We start from the raw sequence: 19434 nt of genomic DNA on the forward strand, positions 1-19434 counted from the left end.
CATTGCATGTGCTGTACTGTGCATAAAAACATACAGTAATATTTTCCATTAACAACCACGCAAAAGCACGCAAGTGTGACCACACATTCTGGTGCCAGTAGAGCATCTCCACAATGTTCAGCAGCAATAGCATTAACAACAGTAAAACAGGCCTCTCCCACCCATTCACCAACAACCCCAGGACAGGCCTCCTCTAGGCCTCTAGTGCCTGGCTCCCGACCCGGACTTGCAAACATCAGGCATGCAACTTTGGCAAATCCTGGGGTAAAGTTCAATCACAAGTTTGAACTTCCAGACTCGCACAGACTTCTGGCCCCAGTGACCTGAGCCCTCCTGACTTTTGACCTTCAGGCTTCTACCTCCAGACCTGCTGTGCCCTGGACTTTGACCTTTGACTTTGCTCTCCATATTTTGCCAACATTTGGACTCGCTGATCTCAGGTTTGACCTTCGAGGCTCAACTCCCAGACGTGCATGGACCTCCAACCCATGTGATCTGTCAGTACCCGGGATTTGCTACCTCTGGACCTAACAATGAAAATCATGTTTTTGAGGTAATGTATTAGCATGAGTGGAAGCTTATTTTATTTGGGACACTATGCTGCTTAATTGGGACAGACTGTTACGGAACAGTTTCTAACTAGCATCTGTCACATGCACTTGTGTGGCCATTAGACAGTACTCCATCCTTGCAGTGATCAATCTGCAATGCACTGCCTGGTATTTTATTTTTATTTTTTATTTATTGAGATACAGTGTGGAACAGGCCCTACCAGCCCTTTGAGTCGGCAAACCCTGAATTAATCCTCGCCCAATCACAGGACAGTTTACAATGACCAATTAACCTTTGTCTTTGTATTGTGGGGGGAAACTGGAGCACCCAGAGGAGACCCATGCGGTCACGAGAGAATGTACAGGCAGCGGTGGGAATTGAACCCAGGTCACCGAATCTGTTAAGTTATGGGCTAACCACGATGCTACTATGCCGTGCCATGGTATTGTGGTAAATACAAATACATTGGAGGTTTTTAAGAGGCATTTGGATAGGCATATGGATGTAAGGAAGACTTATTATCGTACATGTGTGAACTGCCATGGAAAACTAGCTTGCAACAACATCACAGATATGTAATATTTGATAAGCAGTACTGGCAAAAACAAAAATTGTGTACTATTTATAAAAGAAAGAATACAATTAGAATAAAGTGTGAAGTGGCCACAATGTTATGATACTGAGGTAGTGATTAGGGTTTTGCTGGTTGGTTCAAGAACAGAATGGTTGAAGGAAAGTTGTTCTTGAACCTGGACAGAAAAGGCTGGATGTCGGGACCAGAGGCAAGGATTGGGCCAGTTCTGCTCTCTGCTGCATGACATTTACTTCACTCTTCGCTGCTCTGAAGCTGTGGTCCTGCTCTGGGCTTCATGTCTGAGAGAGTTCACTTTTGTGCTAAATGCTACTTGCTTCGTTTTATTGTTTGCACAACTTGTTTTTTCCATTCTCCCCCCCCCTCTACTCCTCCCCTCTCTCTCTATCCCCTTCCCCCCTCTCTCTCTCTCTCTCCTTCCCCCTCTCTCCTTCCTCCCTCTCTCTCCCCTTCCACCCCCCTCTCTCCCTCCCCCCCCTTCCCCCTCTCCCACTCCCTCCCTCTCTCCATGTTGGGTGTTTGTCAGGTATTTAATTTTATGGCTTCCGTTTGGTTTCTTTGTTTTGTGGCTGCTTGTAAGGAGATGAATTTCAAGGTTGTAGAATGTATACATACTTTGAACTTTGGTGGTGTGGGACTTCGGGTTTCTCTACCTCCTGCCTGACAGGAGCTGTGAAAAGATGGCCAGGCCTGGGTGGTGGGGATCTTTGATGATGGATGTTGCCTTCTTGAGGCAGCACTTCCTGTGGATACTCTTGGTGGAGAAAAGGGGTGTGTCTGTGTTGTATTGGGCTGAGAGCACTGTTGCTTTTTTTGCCTCTTAGATTATACAGAGAAATTGCATTTATATTGCAAAAGTATATTGATACCACGATCCAGCTTCATTAACTATTCCAAACTTAATTTCAGTGACAAAGTAGCTGAAGAGCAACCTGTAGAGGAGGAGGAGGAGGAGGAAGAGGAAAGCGATATTGATGATGAAGATGACAATGACCTTGATGAAGTTGAGGATCAGTATGAGGATCCTACCGAGCATACAACCAGTAGCACCACCACTACCACAGAAGCAATTGAAGAAGTTGTGAGAGGTAATGTAGACTATCGATTTTTTTTAGGCAGTCACTGTATGTGAACTCTTAATCACAGTCAGTTTTTTTGACCATGTTGAATTGATTTAAACTGTTTTAAATGCTATGATAATGCTAATGATGGCACTGGTTATGGTGAGCAGTTTTGGGCCCTATCTAAGGATGTACTGGCATTGGAGAGGGTCCAAGGAAGTTCATGAGAATGATCCTGGGGATGCAAAGGTTAACGTGTGAGGAGCACTTGATGGCTCTAGGCCTGTACTCTTCTAGTTTAGAGGAATGATGTGGGATCTCATTGAAACCTATAGAATAGAGTGGACACGGCGAGGAAGGTTCTTAGAGTGGGGTGTCTAGGACCAGAGGGCACAGTAGATGTCCCTTTAAAACAGAAATGAGATTTCTTTAGCTTGAGGGTGGTGAACCTGGAACTTACTGCCACAGACTGCTGTGCAGATCAGCTCATTGTCTATATTTATGGCAGGGGTTCATATATTCTTCAGGAGTAAGGGTGTCAAAGTTTACAGGGAGAAGGCAGGAGAATGGTGTTGAGAGGGATAATAAATCAGCCATGATGGAATGGCGGAGCAGACTCAATGGGCTGAATGGCCTAATTCTGCTCCCATGTCTTATAGTCTCATAGCTTGCTCACTGAGCTTGGCCATCCACTAGAGTGAAGGATATGATTAGAACAAGGGGTAGGAGTGGGATAGTTTTATTGCACTTTTTCCAAAATAGACAATTTAGAAGTGAATAAAAGGAAATGTTGGTAGTAGTCATGTGTTGTTGGAATGAATCCTCTTTCTGACATTGAGATCATTGTAGATTTTAAATGTCTAATTCATGTTTCTGTATTCTTAATTGACTACAGTGTGGAAGAGCCATAGATCTGTTTGGGCAAACTATACTTAATAGTCAACTGGCTAACTCAACTTTGCCATCTTCAGAATGCATTCTACCATTAGATCTGAAGAAGTGGCGAGATATTTTCGGTTATGTTTCACTCATGACATTTGGATTGTGTCTATCTATAGTTCATAGCAGATTGAATTTAAATCGTTGATTTGCTGGGTTTTCATCCTTGGGCTATTCTGAGAAACTGAGCACTCTGATGTCACAATCTATTTGTTTCCTGATGCTCTGTTCTGCATTAACCAGTAAAAGTCCTGTGCCAGTTCAGGTTATATCAAGGCTAACTTTTATCAGGCAGGCGGGTGGGGGTATGACAGGGAGGATCTTCCCCCCCAGCAGTCAGCATCAAGGCTATTTAAATTTCAGCCTTTTCTTTGCTGATAGTGGTGATCCTGTTTGTGGGTATAATGACTTTCATGACGCAAAGTGTCAGACATGAGTGAGTCATAGAGCACTGCAGCACAGAAACAGGTCATTAGGTCCAGTTACTCTATGCCAAACTGTTTATTGGGGTCCCATCGACCCGCACCTGCACTACATACCCCTCCTGACTATGTACTTACCCAAAATCCTCTACCTGTTGCAGTCAAACCCTTTGGCAACTCGCACTCGCACCACCCTCTGAGTGAAGAAGCCTTTTAGTCCCATTAAATATTTCATCTTTCACCCTTAACTCATTACCTCTAGTTATAGGCTCACCTACCACAGTGGGGGGAAAACTGCTTGCACTTATCCAATTTATGTCCCTCAAGTGTGGCCCATATCCTTCTAAACCTTTCCTATCCATGTACCTGTCCAAATGTCTTTAAATGTTATTATAAAATGTTAATTTAACTATCATTTTCTCTAGCAATTCATTTCATATTCACGCCACCCTCGTGTAAGGAAGTCGACCCTGGGGTCACTTTTACATCCTTACCTTCTCACATTAAATCTATGCCTTCTATTTCTTGATTGCTCAGCCCTGGGTAAAAATACTGAGTAAGTTCCTCTGTTCCATGTCCCCCATGCTTTTATCCACCTCTGTGGTGACCCCTCTACGCTCCAAGGAATGAGGTCCTAGCCTGACCAGTATTTCCCATAACTAAGACCTTTCGAGTCCTGGCAATGTTTTCTTAAAACGTTTTTGCACCCTTTCCAGCTTAATGACATCATTGGTTATTTAGAAGAGCGCAGCTAGAAGCTATTCTACACTTTCTCGCTAGTGGCTCAGTTAAATGTTAAATATTTATTCTGTTTTTGGCCTTTATGGTCTCTGAATTCAGTTCTGATTCTGCTCTTTGCATCTGACTTGGCACTTATAAGATACGAGATTTATCCCTTCAGTTAAAAACGGAATCAATGAATTGTTAATTCTCTTCACTGACCAGTTAAAATTTGCAGTGGAATTAAATCATTTTAATTGAGATTTTGTCTAGGATGTGTGGGTGCCTATCATCTCAGATTGAATGGGTAGATCTATCGATGTAATGCTTCACAGCCACTCAGTTTTCCATGAACACAGAAAAGTGCAGAGTTGTGGAATGTGTAGGAGGGAAGGGGTAGACTGATTGTGTCGAGTAGGTTTATGTAGGAAGGCACGACATTGTGTGTCAAAGTGTCTGTACTATGGTCTATGTTGTATATTTCACCATGGGTCAAACCCCTACTGTGCTCTACTGGTCTATCTATGTTCTATACTTCACCGTGGACCAAAGTGCCCCCTCTCTGGTATGAATGTTATGACAATTAGCTTTTTGTTGGACCAGCAACACCATACATTATAAAACGAGGGCACACAAATTAATGTAAATTGACCTATATTATAGATTACTTGTGCGTGCAAAACAAAGAACTTGTGCTGGGATAAGAGTGAGGAAAATAATATAGTTCAAGGTAGTAGGAAATTTTATGGTTTGGCCAAGGAACTGGGTGATAGTGTGGAAGAGGCTGTTGTACTGCAAGTTGTGGGTCTGTGGGCCCTTGTACCTCTTGTCTTATGGCTGCATTGGCTTGGATGTTGACGGTTCCTGATGATAGGTGCCCGACATTGCCTCATAGATATGCAGATGATGGGCACTGCTCTGCCTGTGATGGACTTGTCTGAATTTACCACTCTGTGTAGCTTCTTGCTTTCCTGTCCATATCGGGGTCATGATGTAGCCTGCCAGAAAGCTTACAACATAAATCTGTAAACACTTGTCAGACCTTCAGCCATACTAAACATCTAGTTTAGGCTGCAGCTTGAGTTTTGCATACAATTCCAGGCACCATTTGCAGGACAGCTGTTGGGCCATAGAGCGTGATATATGTCATGTACTATTTGTATAGGATTTCAATTTTGTGGCTTGTTTCTGTCATAGAAAAGAAGATTATGGGCAAGGCCTAAAATTATGATGCAGGCCATAACCATCCCCTCAGCTAAATGGGTCAAAAATCACAAGATGAATACTGAGGGGAATTTCATTGAAACCTACGAAATATTGAAAGGCCTTGGTAGAGTGGATGTGCAGAAGATTATTCCAATTGTGGGAAAGTTGTGGACCAGGGGGCAATGCCTCGGAATAGGACAATCTTTTAGAACAAAGATAAGAAGAAATTTCTTTAGCCAGAGTGTGGTGAATCTGTGGAATTAATTGCCACAGATGTCTGGGGAGGCCAAGTCATTTGGTATATTTAAAGCGGAGGTTGATCGTAGGGCATCAAAGGTGTCAGGGAGAAGACGAGAGAATGGGGCTGAAGAAAACTAAATCAGCCATGATTAAATGGTAGAGCCAAATGGCTAATTCTACTCACACATCTTATTGCTTTATGGTTTTATAATCAACAAAAAGTACCAGAGGGGAAAATTATGACAGTATTTTAGATGATACGGGATGCATTAAGGTAGTTGGAGTCATTTTAATAGATTTGTTCCATTTTGGAGGATGAATTAGCGTCCAATTGAAGTGAACAGTTTTCAAAGAACCAGTGAAGAGAACACTGGTGGCTTTGGCCCATTCTGTATAATTCAATGAAATGGCAGAATAACAAATTCAGCACTCAATTGAATTTAGACCATAAGCCATTCACAACGCCAACTGTGTGGCCCTGTTTGCTGTTTGGACATGATGATCCACGTGGCAAGTGAGATTACACTAAGGTTTTAAAGTTCAAAGTAAGTGCATTATCAAAGTACATATATGTCACCATATACAACCCTGAGATTCTGAGGCTTTAACCTTTGGAACTAAGAAAGTAATTTCCTCGTTCAGCATTTGATCATTTACTTTCTGTCAATAAGCTTTTGTGATGGATTGGATTTCAATAAGCAGAATTAGAGCAAATTTGGTTAATCAACAAGCAATTTTCAAAGCTTATGTTTGGCTGTTTGCGGTGTTCTTGTTCCCTTCAAATACACTAGCCAACCCACACATCACTGGAGTGCAGGAATTCATATTAAAGTGGATAGTTGAATGTGTTATTATTTGGCTCATACAGTAATTTGTGGAAATACTTTATCATTTTGCAAAACTCTCCATGCATTTGATCTCTGAGTCCTTCTAAGATTAATGGAAGAAGTTCAAAGTTCAAAATACATTTATTATCAAAGTATGTATGCTATGTACGACCTTGAGAGTTGTCTCCTTACAGGTAGTCACAAAACAAAGAAACCCAATAGAACCCATTTTAAAACAAAACATCAAACACCTAATGTGAGCGAAAGAAGAACAAATCGGGTAAATAATAAAAAGTATATAGCATTCAGAACTAAAGTTCATAAAAGTGAGTTCACAGCTACAAAGTTAGCCACAGCCAGTCCAGGTTAGTTGCAGGCCACAACCACAGTTCAGTGAAGAGACAAGTAAACCTCACCAAGCAGCAAGCTGAACAGTGGCCCGTTCCTGACCTCCAGCCCTGACAGCTTGATGTTTTCAATCTGGCCCCGCACTTAATTGGCCAAACTCCAGCTCGTTCCGCGCTCTCGGGCCTGAGCCCCAGTGCCTCGATTCAGCCTGTACCCAATCTCTCCAATCTGGCCCGGCACTTAAATCAGTCAAACTTTGGCTCTTTCTTCACTCTCGGGTATAGACCATCAGTACTTTCAATGTTTACAATAGTGTTTCAACTAAAGGCATAAGAATGAGGGAAACAAAGGAAAAAACCATTATGTAGCAAAAAAGTGCGGATCTTTGTTCAATTTTGTGTATTACTGGCTGGAGAGCGCTGAATTGTTGAATCCTTTGAACAGTCCACATGGACAATTAGAAGCTGCATGTCAAGATGAAGGAAAATGTGGACATTATTTTTTCATTATTGAAACGACCTTTACAAACCCATGACCTGATGAAATTTCATAAACCTTCTCCTCTAAGTGGAATAACTATTAAGGCTCCAGTTAGTGGCAGACAGCAGCACTAAAATTTATTGAGCATGTACCACAGCTCAGCAGCCTTTCTTTGCCTGTTGCTATTTTTGAGCCAAATTTTATTTATTTGTTTGTTAATTTTATTATTGAGATTCAGAGCGGAACAGGTTCTTCCGGCCCATTGAGCCACGCTGCCCCACAACCCCCAATTTAACCCCAGACTGATCATGGGACAATTCACAGTGAGCAATTAACCTACCAACCAGTATGTCTTTGGACTGTGAGAGGAAACCGGAGCACCCGGAAGAAACCCACGCAGTCATGAGGAGAACATACAAACTCCTTACAGACTGCAGCAGGAACTGAATGCGGCTTGCTGGTATGAAAAGCATTGTGCTAATCACTACATGTCAAGAACAACCACAAATCGGATTACGTCACACTTTGAATTTTAAAATTAAGTTTTAATTACTAAAGCAACAGGATGGCATTCTACTCCCTCACATTTAATAATTAAACCAACCACTAAGCTAGGCCCAAAAAATTTCTGTGTGTTTAAAATGTAAAATAAACCAGTGAAAAAAACCTGGCCTTTGGTTTGATTTGTTTGTTTGTAATTTATATAATCTGTGATGTTTCCCCTTAGAATTAAATTCACTGCTTCCTGTGAAAATAACCAATTCTAATTTGGAAAAGCTGAGGTTCTATGTTATCAGCCTGCTTGTTTTTAAAAGGTTTTAGTCAGACCGGTGTGTCTGTATAGTAATTAGTTTCAATACATCAGGCTGTTTGCAGGGTGCTCCTGATTGGATAACCTATTGAACATACTGTCTAATACATTTTTAAGGAAAATTACTAGCTTAAGTAGATTGATGCAAGGTAACTCTCTGCAAGGTATTAAAAGACTTAAATCGTCTCATAGCAGCACAGTAGCATAGCAGCTAGCACAATGCTTTACAGCCACTTTTTGTAAGAAATTTGTACGTTCATCCCATGACCGTGTGGGTTTCCCCTAATGCTCCAATTTTCTCCCACGTTTCAAGGGCATATGGGTTAGGATTAATGAGCTATGGGCATACTATGTTGGTGGCGGAAGTGTAGCGACACTTGTATGCTGCCCCGCATAATTTTCACTGATTTGATTTGGGTGACACCTTCACTGCATGTTTGATGTACATGTGATAAGTGAAGCTGATTTCTTTATCTTTAGTCATGCAACAGCCAGAGCACTGACAGGGAATGAAATGTTGCTGTGGTGCTTGAACAGGTTAGCTCCTGAGAAAATTCAGTGGTGGGAGGAGGGTGATAGGTTTCAGTGAGCTCCCCCTTCATTCTTCTAAACTACAGTCCCAGAGCTATCAAATGCGCCTCATGTTAACTCTTTCCTTCCCGGAATTATTCTTGTGAACCTCCTGTGGACTCCCTCCAATCAGCGTCCAAAACTGCTCACTGTTCAGAATCAGAAGCAGATTTAATATCACTGGCATGCGTTGAGAAATCTGTTAGCTTTACGACAGCAGTGCACTGAAATACATGATAAATAAATATAGAGAAGAAAAACAATTGCAGTAAGTATTGCAGAAATAAAAAAAAAGTAGTGAGGTAGTATTCATGGGTTCAATGTCCATTTAGAAATTGGATAGCAGTGGGAAGAAGCTGTTGCTGAATCGCTGAGTTTGTGACAATAGCAGCATGAAGAGGGCATGGTTGGGTGGTGGAGATCCTTAATGATGGATGCCGCCTTCCTAAGGCACCACTCCTTGAAGACATCTTGGATACTGCAAAGGCTCGTACCCATGATAGAACTGACTAATTTTACAAGTTTATGCAACTTATTTTGATTTTGTGCTGTAGTCACGTACCAGACAATGATGTAGACAGTCAGAATGTTCTCCACAGTACATTTGTAGAAGTTTTTGAGTACGTTAATTAACAAACCAGATCTGCTCAGGTTCCTGATGAAATATAGCCACTATCTTGCCTTCTTTATAGCTGCATCAATATGTTGCAACCAGGATAGGTTCTCAGAGATATTGACAGCCAGGAACTTGAAATTACTCATTCTCTCCACTTCTGATTCCTCGTCTTACCCTTCCTGAAGTCCACAGTTAGCTCTTTGGTCTTGCTGACATTGTGCAAGGTTGTTGCTGTGACACCACTCCACTAACTTGCTCCTGAACGCCCTTTTACCGCAATCTGAAATTCTGCCAGCAATGGTTGTGTCGTCAGCAAATTTATAGATGCTGTTTTAGCTGTGCCTAGCCACACAGTCTTGGGTGTAGAGAGAATAGAGCAGGGGCTAAGCACACATCCCTGAGGTGTACTGGTGTTGATTGTCAGTGAGGTGGAAATGTTATTACCAACCTGCACAGATTGTGGTCTTCCAGTTAGGAAGTCGAGAATTCAGTTGCCGAAGGAGGTACAGAGGTCTCAGTTCTGTAGCCTTTTGATCAGGACTGTAGAAAAGAGCTCTAGTCAGTTAACAGGATCCTGACATAGGTACTTGCATTATGCAGGTGCTCCAAGGCTGCGTGGAGAGCCATTGAGATCGCGTCTGCTGTAGACCTTTTGTGGCGATAGGCAAACTGCAGTGGGTCTAAGTCCTTCCTGAGACAGATGCTGATTCTAGCCATGACCAACCTCACAAAGCACTTTTATCACCGTAGATGTGAGCACTACTGGTTGACCGTCTTTAAGGCAGCTCACACTCCTCTTCTTCGGCACTGTTATTGTTACCCTTTTGAAGCAGGTGGGAATTTCCGACTGTAGCAGTGAGAGTTTGAAAATGTCCTTGAATACTCCTGCCAGTTGGTTGGCACAGGTTTTCAGATCCTTACCAGATACTCCATCAGGGCCTGCTGCCTTGCGAGGGTTCACCCTCTTGAAAGGTAGCCTGAGGTCAGCCCCTGAGACAGAGATCACAGGGTCATCGGATGTTGCAGGGATCCTCATAACCGTGGTTTTATTCTCTCTTTCAAAGCGAGCATAAAAGGCATCGGGTAGTGTAGCATCACTGCCATTCATGATGTTGGGTTTTGCTTTGTAAGAAGTCATGAGTCTTTCCTCATATTTTTGCCTTATCAAGAGCTGGGTAGAACATTCATGTAACTCGCTGCTACATTATACTGCAGATTTAGAAATGTTTGTGGAAAAATATTAAAACAACCTTAAGGATTCAAATATGAGTTTTTGCTCAACTTGTGTGGCTCTGAAAGAGCAGTGTCATTGTTATATATTTTCTTAAGGCTTTGGTATCCACCGACCAGTATGATTAGGCCTGGTAATGATGTTGCTCCCAGCTTACCTTTCACTTGCCAGAGCCTTGTTTCAAACCTGGTACTTCAGTTCTGCAGAGGTAGAGCCTGACAGCAGACTGTATCTGATGGAAAAGGAACATGATATTCTTGCTGGAGCACTTCATTAAATTGCTTGTTGACTCCTCAGGCAGTCAGCCATTCAGCTTTTAAACTAGCACCAACAAGAAGGTTACAATGTTCTGCCAAAACAAAGCCTTGTACAGGTTGAGTAGCCCTTATCCAAAATTTCAAAATCCAAAAACCTCCAAAGTTCGAAAAAAAATTTTGTACTGACATGATATCACAGATGGAAAATTCCGGAAGACGCTGAGAAGGTTTCCCAGGCAATGTGCATGTCTCTGCACACTAGTAAGAAGTGATCTCGCATATGTAATGAACAGAAGTTAATGAAAAATTGAAAAACACTGCATAAAGTGAGAAATGAAGATCTCGGCCATGTATCGAAAGAGTGGATTTGACAGCATTAGAGTGAACCATAGGCCACTTAAAGGTATGCTGATCATGAAACAAGCAAAGATCTATCATCCTAAACTGAAAATTGAAGGTAATCGTGAATATTCAGCAGGCTGGTTGCAGAAATTTAAGAAGGCATGGCATTAAAATTTTGAAGTGTCTGCTGATCAGGGAAGTCTAGCACCAGAACTATGATGATGGTTTTTACACCTTATGTAAAAACTAAAAAAAACAATAGTGTTCTGTAACCTTTTAATCAAGCACGATATTATAGGTGGAGATTGAAAGCCTGCCATTGTTTGTTGCTGTTCAACAGCTAATTCAGGTATTCACCCAATGCTGCTTCTGTTACCCTGTACACATCATAGTTTAATTTTGTTGATGTGTGTGTATATTAAAAAACATAATGTTATGTTATAACTTTTACTGTTAAATACATGAGTGTGATCAACAAGAGTCGGACAAAGACTGCTTACTGGTATAGCATTGCCAAGCATTCTCATTATATATTCCAAAATTCAAATCACTTCCTGCCCAAAGCATTTTGGATAAGGAGTACTCAACCTGTAATAGATTTTGGAGGAATTTGTGCAGTCAGGTAAACATTCTCGATGCCATGTTTAAACCTATGCTTTTATACTCAGCATGTAATTATTCGGAACCATGTAAAAATTACTAGAAGCAAATCTTACTAATTTTCAAAGTTTCCTCTTGTAGAAATCTCAAGTATAGATTAATCACTGAGTTCCATGAGTAATTATCTACCCAGGTTTTGATAACTAAAGGGTTAAAAATGAGGGAAGACTCATGAACAGTGAGCAGTTTTGCTCTCCTTATCTTTGGAAGGATCTGCTGGTATTGGAGAGGGTCCACAGGAGATTCGTGAGAATGTTTCCGGAAACTAAAGGGTTATCATATGAGGAGCATTTGATGGCTCTGGGCCTGTACTCACTGGAGTTCAGAAGAATGGGGAGTGGGGTGATCTCATTGAAACCTATTGAATATTGAAAGGAGTGAAATGAGTGGATGTGCAGAGGATGTTTCCAATATTGGGAGAGTCTAGGACTAAAGGTCACAGTGGCTGAATACAACAAGGTCCCTTTAGAACAGAGATAAGGAGGAATTTCTTTAGCCAGAGAGTGGTGGATCTGTGGATTAATTGGCACAGACATCTGTGGAGACCAAGTCATTGGATACATTTAAAGCAAAGATCGATAGGTTCACGATTAGTAAAGGCATCAAAAGTTATGGGGAGAAGACAGGTGAATGGGGTGAGAGGAATAATAGATCAGCCGTGATAGAACGGTGGAGCAGAATCAACAGGTCAAACGGCTTAATTCTACTCCAGTGTTTTATGGTCTTTGATGGTTGTTGCAACAGTCTTACTAGTAAGTGAACCATTCATCCGAAATGCATGTCATTGTGTAGGCACCAGGTCGGGATAAGATCATTCAGGCCAAGAAAAAGGAATGCTGTCATCCAAGATTTAATTTCCTTGTTCTCAGAAGGGCTGTTGTCATACAGCTCAGTGGTCATTGGGTGTTTACTGTCTGGGATGAAATGGAAGAATGATTATTTTGGAAAGGTATTATGGATTCTGTTGAACCCATTCATCACTACAAAACATTACTCCCTCCACAGCCCAGCACTCTATATGGCTGTAGTTTGTTCCATTCACTTCATGCACTGCAGGTCATTGCAAAGAATTTTGACAGCATCTTCAACTCTCATGCTGTACCTAAGAGCTGCGCCAATTCAAAATGGCAGCTTCCCCCCCCCCCCCCCCCCCCCGCCGCCTTCTTATAGGGATACAGCACATTAACTGACCCTTCTGGCCCAACGAGCCCGTGCTGCCCAATTATACCCACATGACCAATTAACAGCTGACCTGTCCGTTTTTGGAATGTGGGAGGAAACTCATAAGAGAATGTATATGTGATGGAATTAAAGTTTGGTCACTGAAGCTGTAGTAGCGTCCTAATAACTGCTATGTATTCGTGACTCCTTCATGAGGTCATTAAGGACAGCGGAGAAGTGTTGGCCTTCTCAGGAAGGCCCGCCTCTCCAAAATGAAAGAGAAAATCAATGCTTCTCTATCCCATGTGAGAGGAATGAGAGAGGTTGTTAACACAAATGGCACATTTTACTGTATGTTGAGATGTATACGTGATAAATAATACTGAATCTGAAGAAAATTTTGTTACAAGTTGTGATAGCAAAATAGTGGTGTTGTGCATCTATTTCCATCCCACCAATAAATCCTCAATCTTGGTTATTGGTTCCATTTTGCACTCGCCAGACACAAAGACAGTGCAAAAAAACTGTTTGGTCAGCAAATAGCCATTTTTGTGGAGAGGCTAATTTAACATTACTCAGTCCTGTGTGGTCCTCCTTATCTAGATAAATCCAGAATCATCTTAGGTGAAACCCAGGGCACAGAAATCCATGGTGTTCTCTTTGCAGCTGTGACTTCAAAGGAGACTTTCTTTACACAGCATTAGCCATTCTATTGGCCACTGAACCAAGCTGCCAATAACCTTTAAAGCACTGTGTTTTACAAGGGTTTCAATCAATGATTCAAAGCTAATAAAAATTCAATGGTATCCGAAATAGAATTGAGTTACCAAGGTTCTTAAAGCAAATTCATTTGACTTGCTGTGGGCTTTAAACAAAGGTGATTTTTTTTCTTGTGAATTTGTTTTTCTCCCCTGATTAAAAATCCTCGCATTTTTCACATTCAGAAGTGTGTTCTGAGCAAGCGGAGACTGGGCCTTGTAGAGCTATGATGCCTCGGTGGTACTTTGACGTCAGTGAAGGAAAGTGTGCCCAGTTCATTTATGGTGGCTGCGGAGGAAACAGGAACAATTTTGATTCCGAGGAGTACTGTTTGTCCGTCTGTAACAGCGTCAGTAAGTGAAACCTCCAGCTGGTTGCAGTCTTTCTGTGTCGCTCAGCACTGAAAGCCTCAACCAGTCTTTCCGCTGTCTAGCTGTAGGGCAAGTGCTGTGACTTGCCAAGCTAACTCTTGTAGTGAAGCTTTACACAAGCTGTTTTCCTCTTAACTCCTTCAACTGCTGTGTACTAACTGCTTTCTGTCTGTCCTAACTTGGATTATGTGCTTTGAAACCCTCTGCTTGGAACTTGTCAAATTATTATTGGGTCACTCATGTTTTTTCTCCATTTCCTTAACATGTTGTGCATTGAGATTTGATATGTCTGCATACTCTGATTCAAAGTACTTGCGAGAGCTTAACTCTGCTTGAAAGGCTAAGTGCAATTATAACAACTAGCTTTAATTAGCTGACCAGCTGGGTGAAATGTGAAGAGACAAAGGAAATTGCAATGCTAGCCTCACAGTGTACATAAAAGTGATTAGGTGAAATTAAACTCCCTCTAAACTGCTGAACCTTTCTGGACTGTGTTGAAGCATATATTACAGTTCTTTGCCATAGTAAAAGATTTGGCATGGATAACATATAGTTTGAGTTTCAGCACCAGCATGACAGTTTCATGAAGTCTCTTCCAATTTTCCATTCTTGTTTCAAAAACATAGTAACAGCAGATATTAATGTACAGCCTTTTTAAAAGCGTTACGTTGGTGCATCTCTTAAAAATACAAGCACAAAAGAATTTTAAATGGAGCTTGGTCTTGGTTAGTATGGACGTCAAAGGTTACAGGGAGAAGGCGGGAGAATGGGTTTGAGAAGGGTAATAAATCAGCCATGATGGAATGGTGGATCAGGCTCGATGGGCCAAATGGCCTAATTCTGCTTCTATGTCTTATGGTTTTAAACATCAAAATGTTTAAAACCAAATGCTACAAAATGTTGGTGAGTGTCAAACAAATTGTGCCCGCAAAATGCAGGAGGAACTCACCAGGCCAGGCTGCATTTATGGAGAAGAGTACAGTTGATGTTTCAGGCTGAAATGTCGATTGTGCTCTTTCCCGTAGCTGCTGCCTGGCCTGCTGAGTTTCTCCTGCATTGTGTGGGTGTTGCTTGGATTTCCAGCATCTGCAGATTTTCTCTTGTTGTCAAACAAGTTATTATAGGAAATGAATATCTAGTGCTTTGGTTTTAAACTGCACAGTCCCAGTAATAATGTTATAACCAGCTGAACCTACACCCAGCATGCCACTTGGAGAAATCTGTCAAGAGTAGTTGAGCACTGTCTGTCACATTAGCTTTCCCTTTGCAAGTCAGTTACAAGGTGGCACAGGTAAGTGGTATCTGGCAGTACTGAATTCATCATGCTGGTGAGTAGCCAGTCAGACTGAAGAACATTGATGCAGCAACGCAGATGGCAAAAAAAAACTTTCATTTTTTTTACTTTGTTTACAGAGAGTGAAGTGAAGTTAGAACACTGAGATAGAAACTGAAACATCAAAGCTTAAAAATGCTAAATATTTTCAAATATTTATTTGAATGGTCTGACATTCCACATGCACATGTAATTGGTTTTCCAAGGTTTGAGAGGTTGTTTGGTAATTGTTAGTGCTTTGTTTAAAATTTTGATTTTTAGAAGATAACATATTCAGTATGTTTTTACAAGAACGCTTTTCTTCAAAGCTGAAAATCTGATGAATTAACCCAATTCTAAACTCTTAGTAAAGAGCACAGCAAGTTCATCTAATGACAGCAGATCACACGAAACCAGTTTCTGAATTTCAATATTTTAACTGTGCATATGAGAAACTCAGGTTACTGAGAATAATTCCTTCTCTGCAATGGTGACCCTCACTGTTAACTACCAAGATGTAGTGGTAATGTTACGCTTTATAGCACCAGCTATAAGATCAGGGTTCAATTCCCTCCACTGTCTTTAAGGAGTTTGTACGTTCTCCCCGTGACCATATGCACTTCCTCCAGGGGCTCCAGTTTCCTCCCACGTTCCAAAGATGTATGAGGTGGATGGGGAGGGGAGGTAAGTTGTGGGCATACTATGTTGGTGCTGGAACCATGGCGACACTTGTGGCTTGCCCCCAGACCATCTCAAACTTTGTTGGTCGTTGACGCAAAAGTTACATTTCACTCTGGTTTCAATGTACAATAAAGTGAACCATTACTCTTTAACCTGTTGATGCAAACTTTAGCGCAATGACTTTTATGAGCATTTCATTTTGAGTGTGTTCTGTGACGGAGACTAATTTCTATCTCTTTAGCCCCATTCGATGACAGGTGAGTGTGAACTTATTCCAAAGGATGGAAATTTGAAAATTATGATTGAAAAGGACCTTGGTGCTTCTTTCAGGAAATCACACTTTTTACACTTGAGTGCAGGCGTATGTTTGATGGGTTTCCATTACCCTGACAATTTGAGCACGATAATTTATACACTTCTCTCAGTCATTTTGCTGAAAGAAAATGACCAGCATCAGTAACTCACCTTTGCCCCTTCTGCTGTCAGTAGAAATGGTTCCACCGGGCTTAATAGTTGAGGCACCTGTGAAGGTCACGAGCTGGATTGTTTGTCAGAGGCTATTTGAGACACATGCCATTAGGATAACAGGTATCCCAATTTTAATAGGTAGTGGGAACTTATCCCCACTCCCATCCCTGGCTGTAACAACCTTAAGGAACCAGTCATAGTCCATTCAAATAATGTGCTCCTTCTTTTTGAAATATCGTAATCTTAATCTTTTCTAAGCTTCAAGCTGAAACTTCTGGCTTTGAGGCTTCCTGTTGGATTTTCTGTCTGCCCAATTCAATTAGTGTAATCCATGACTAATGGTCGTCCCACACCATAGATGGGTACTTGGTTGTCAGCGTGGTGATGGTGGGCCACACAGCCTGTTCCAGTGCTGTGTGACTCCATGACTGAAATAAGTTGTTGCCAGAAATGGTGGCCTGTCTGTTTAAATAGTGGAAAGCATTTGTGCAGCTCGCTCATTTTATACAAGGCAAACAATATTTATAAACTTCAAGAGTTACAGAAACACAAGCAAGTTTTTACCAACATAGGCATAGAGTTGCACCAACGCAGACAAAAGCCCATAATAGTCTGTGTCAACCAAGATGCATACTCAAGCTAATCCTATTTGCCAGCACTTTGTCCATATACCTCTAAACTTTTGTTTTCCATATATCTGTCCATGTATTAACATTTTTTTAAATCTACCTGCCTCAGCCATTTCCTCTGGCAGCTAATTCCATATATCTACCACCTCCGGCTGTATTTAAAAAAAAAACTGTTGCCCCTCAGGCTCTTATTAAACTTTACACATAGCCAATATGTCTTCCTTATTCTGTATTCCCCAAAGAGATCACACACAAACCTTCTGAGAATACCCAACCAATATTACTTCTTAATCAGTGATTGTTGCCTATGTGGCCATTTGCTCAGGATTACTTTTGCTTTTGTGACATTTCATTTCTGTGCTTGGCACCTGGTTTCACCTATCACCTGCCATAAGATATAGGAGCTGAATTAGGCTATTTGGCCCGTTGAGTCTCCTCTGCTATTTCATCATGGCTGATCCTTTTCTCTCTCAGCCCCAAGCTCCCGGCTTCTCCCCATATCCTTTCATTCCCTGACTAATGACAGCTTGTTCTCCTCCTCTTCCTCCTCCCCCTTCCCTTCCATAGATGCTGGCTGACCTGCTGAGTTCCTCCACCATTTTGTGTGTGTTGCTCAAGATTTCCAGCATCTGCAAAATCTCCTGTGTAATGTGTGTTGATGGCTCATTAAGGCTGACCAGTGGACCAGTTAACATCAAGAACTAATCTTCTAAATGCATTTAATGCTCACATGCCAACAGAAGTCTTCTATTCAAATGTTTACACATGTAGGGCAGTGGGTATATAGATAATTCATTAGATTCTGAGATCATGTAGCTGTCAAATCAACCAGCCTTATTAATTTTTGAAATTGGGTCATCACTGCGTATGGGAAAGAGTGAGAAATTTATGTAAATAATTTGCAAGAATATATCTAAGGTATTGCAGAGCACTGTACTACCTCACGCCAAAGTCAATAGGGATATTCCCTGTGTGGATGTTAATTAGATACTGGAATTTATAATTGGGTAAATGAATTCAATAACATAATTTAACAAAAGATAAACACATTATCAAAATGTAAACATCCCACTATTCCCATCCGAATATACTTTCACTCTATAAGAAGAGATTCAAGGTGAAGAGGAATGTTTCTTTAAAGAATCTAACATCTGAGAACACTAGGAATTGTCAGTCAGGGAAAGCCACCTTGAACAGAAACAAAAGGAGAGGAAATAGAAGGCCGTTTAAAGTACATCCGCGTGTGTACAGGGATTTCATCTCCACAAATACTATGGGCCGAAGTATTTTAAGCTGAATTTACGTCCTTAGTCTTTAAATTTATGACAGTATCCAGGTCTCTTGTACTCAGATGACTCCCGTCACTGCTTGGTATCTCATTACTTAGAAGCACGACTAGAGCCAAAACATTAAATGAATTGACTATTAATCCTCTCTCTGAAATCCACACATGCATTTCCTTTTGTTCAAAAGCTATCTGATTAATAATTCATTCCATGTCATAAAACTAGGTACAAGACAGTATTTCTTAGATTTTCCATACTACGACATTAGCATTTATAGTGTCATTTCATTTGACAAATTTAATATTTTCTTACTCAATAGATATTTTTAAGTTCAAAGTAAATTTATTATAAGAGTACAAATATGTCACTATATACAACCCTGACATTCATTTTCCTGCAGGTGTTCACAGTAGAACAAAGAAACACAATAGAATCAATGAAAAACTACACACAGACTGACAACCAGTGTTCAAAAGAAGACAAATTGTACAAATATTAAAAAATACATACATACGTACATACATACTAAGCTATCCACACTGGGCCAGGAGTGTGATAGTTAAGGGGCAATAACTTTTCCTGAACCTGGTGGTGTGAGACCTAAGGTTCCTGCACCTCCTTCCTGATGGCAGCAGAGAGAAAAGAGCATGGCCGGGGATGGTGGGGGTCTTTGCTGATGGATGCTGCTTTCTTGTGGCATCACTCCTTGTACTCAGTGATGGGGAGGGCTTTGCCTGTGATGAATTAATTCTAATGATATTAGTCTAAAATGCTAATTTAGCTCACTATCTGAAAAGAAGGCCCTTGGCACCTGTTTTTCCCCCCAAAAAATCTTGCTTGGTTTGATTTTTTTCACTATATTTCAATGATCTTTCCCCTGATTCAGCCCTCTC

General features: G+C 41.1%; 1 protein-coding gene across 4 annotated transcripts in view; it reads left to right on the top strand.

Annotated features, from left to right (window-relative positions):
- appa (amyloid beta (A4) precursor protein a) overlaps nt 1-19434 on the top strand; it is a 197616-nt gene that overhangs the window by 124744 nt on the left and 53438 nt on the right. For 2 of the 4 annotated variants that reach the window (XM_073044836.1, XM_073044839.1), the window contains exons 6-7: nt 2054-2232; nt 13980-14147. In XM_073044836.1, coding sequence (XP_072900937.1) covers nt 2054-2232; nt 13980-14147 — 347 coding nt within the window. The remainder of the gene's footprint in view (nt 1-2053; nt 2233-13979; nt 14148-19434) is intronic. The other 2 variants (XM_073044837.1, XM_073044838.1) reach the window with 1 other exon arrangement.

Source organism: Hemitrygon akajei, chromosome 5 (genome assembly GCF_048418815.1).
Source record: "Hemitrygon akajei chromosome 5, sHemAka1.3, whole genome shotgun sequence".
Taxonomy (NCBI): Eukaryota; Metazoa; Chordata; class Chondrichthyes; order Myliobatiformes; family Dasyatidae; genus Hemitrygon; species Hemitrygon akajei.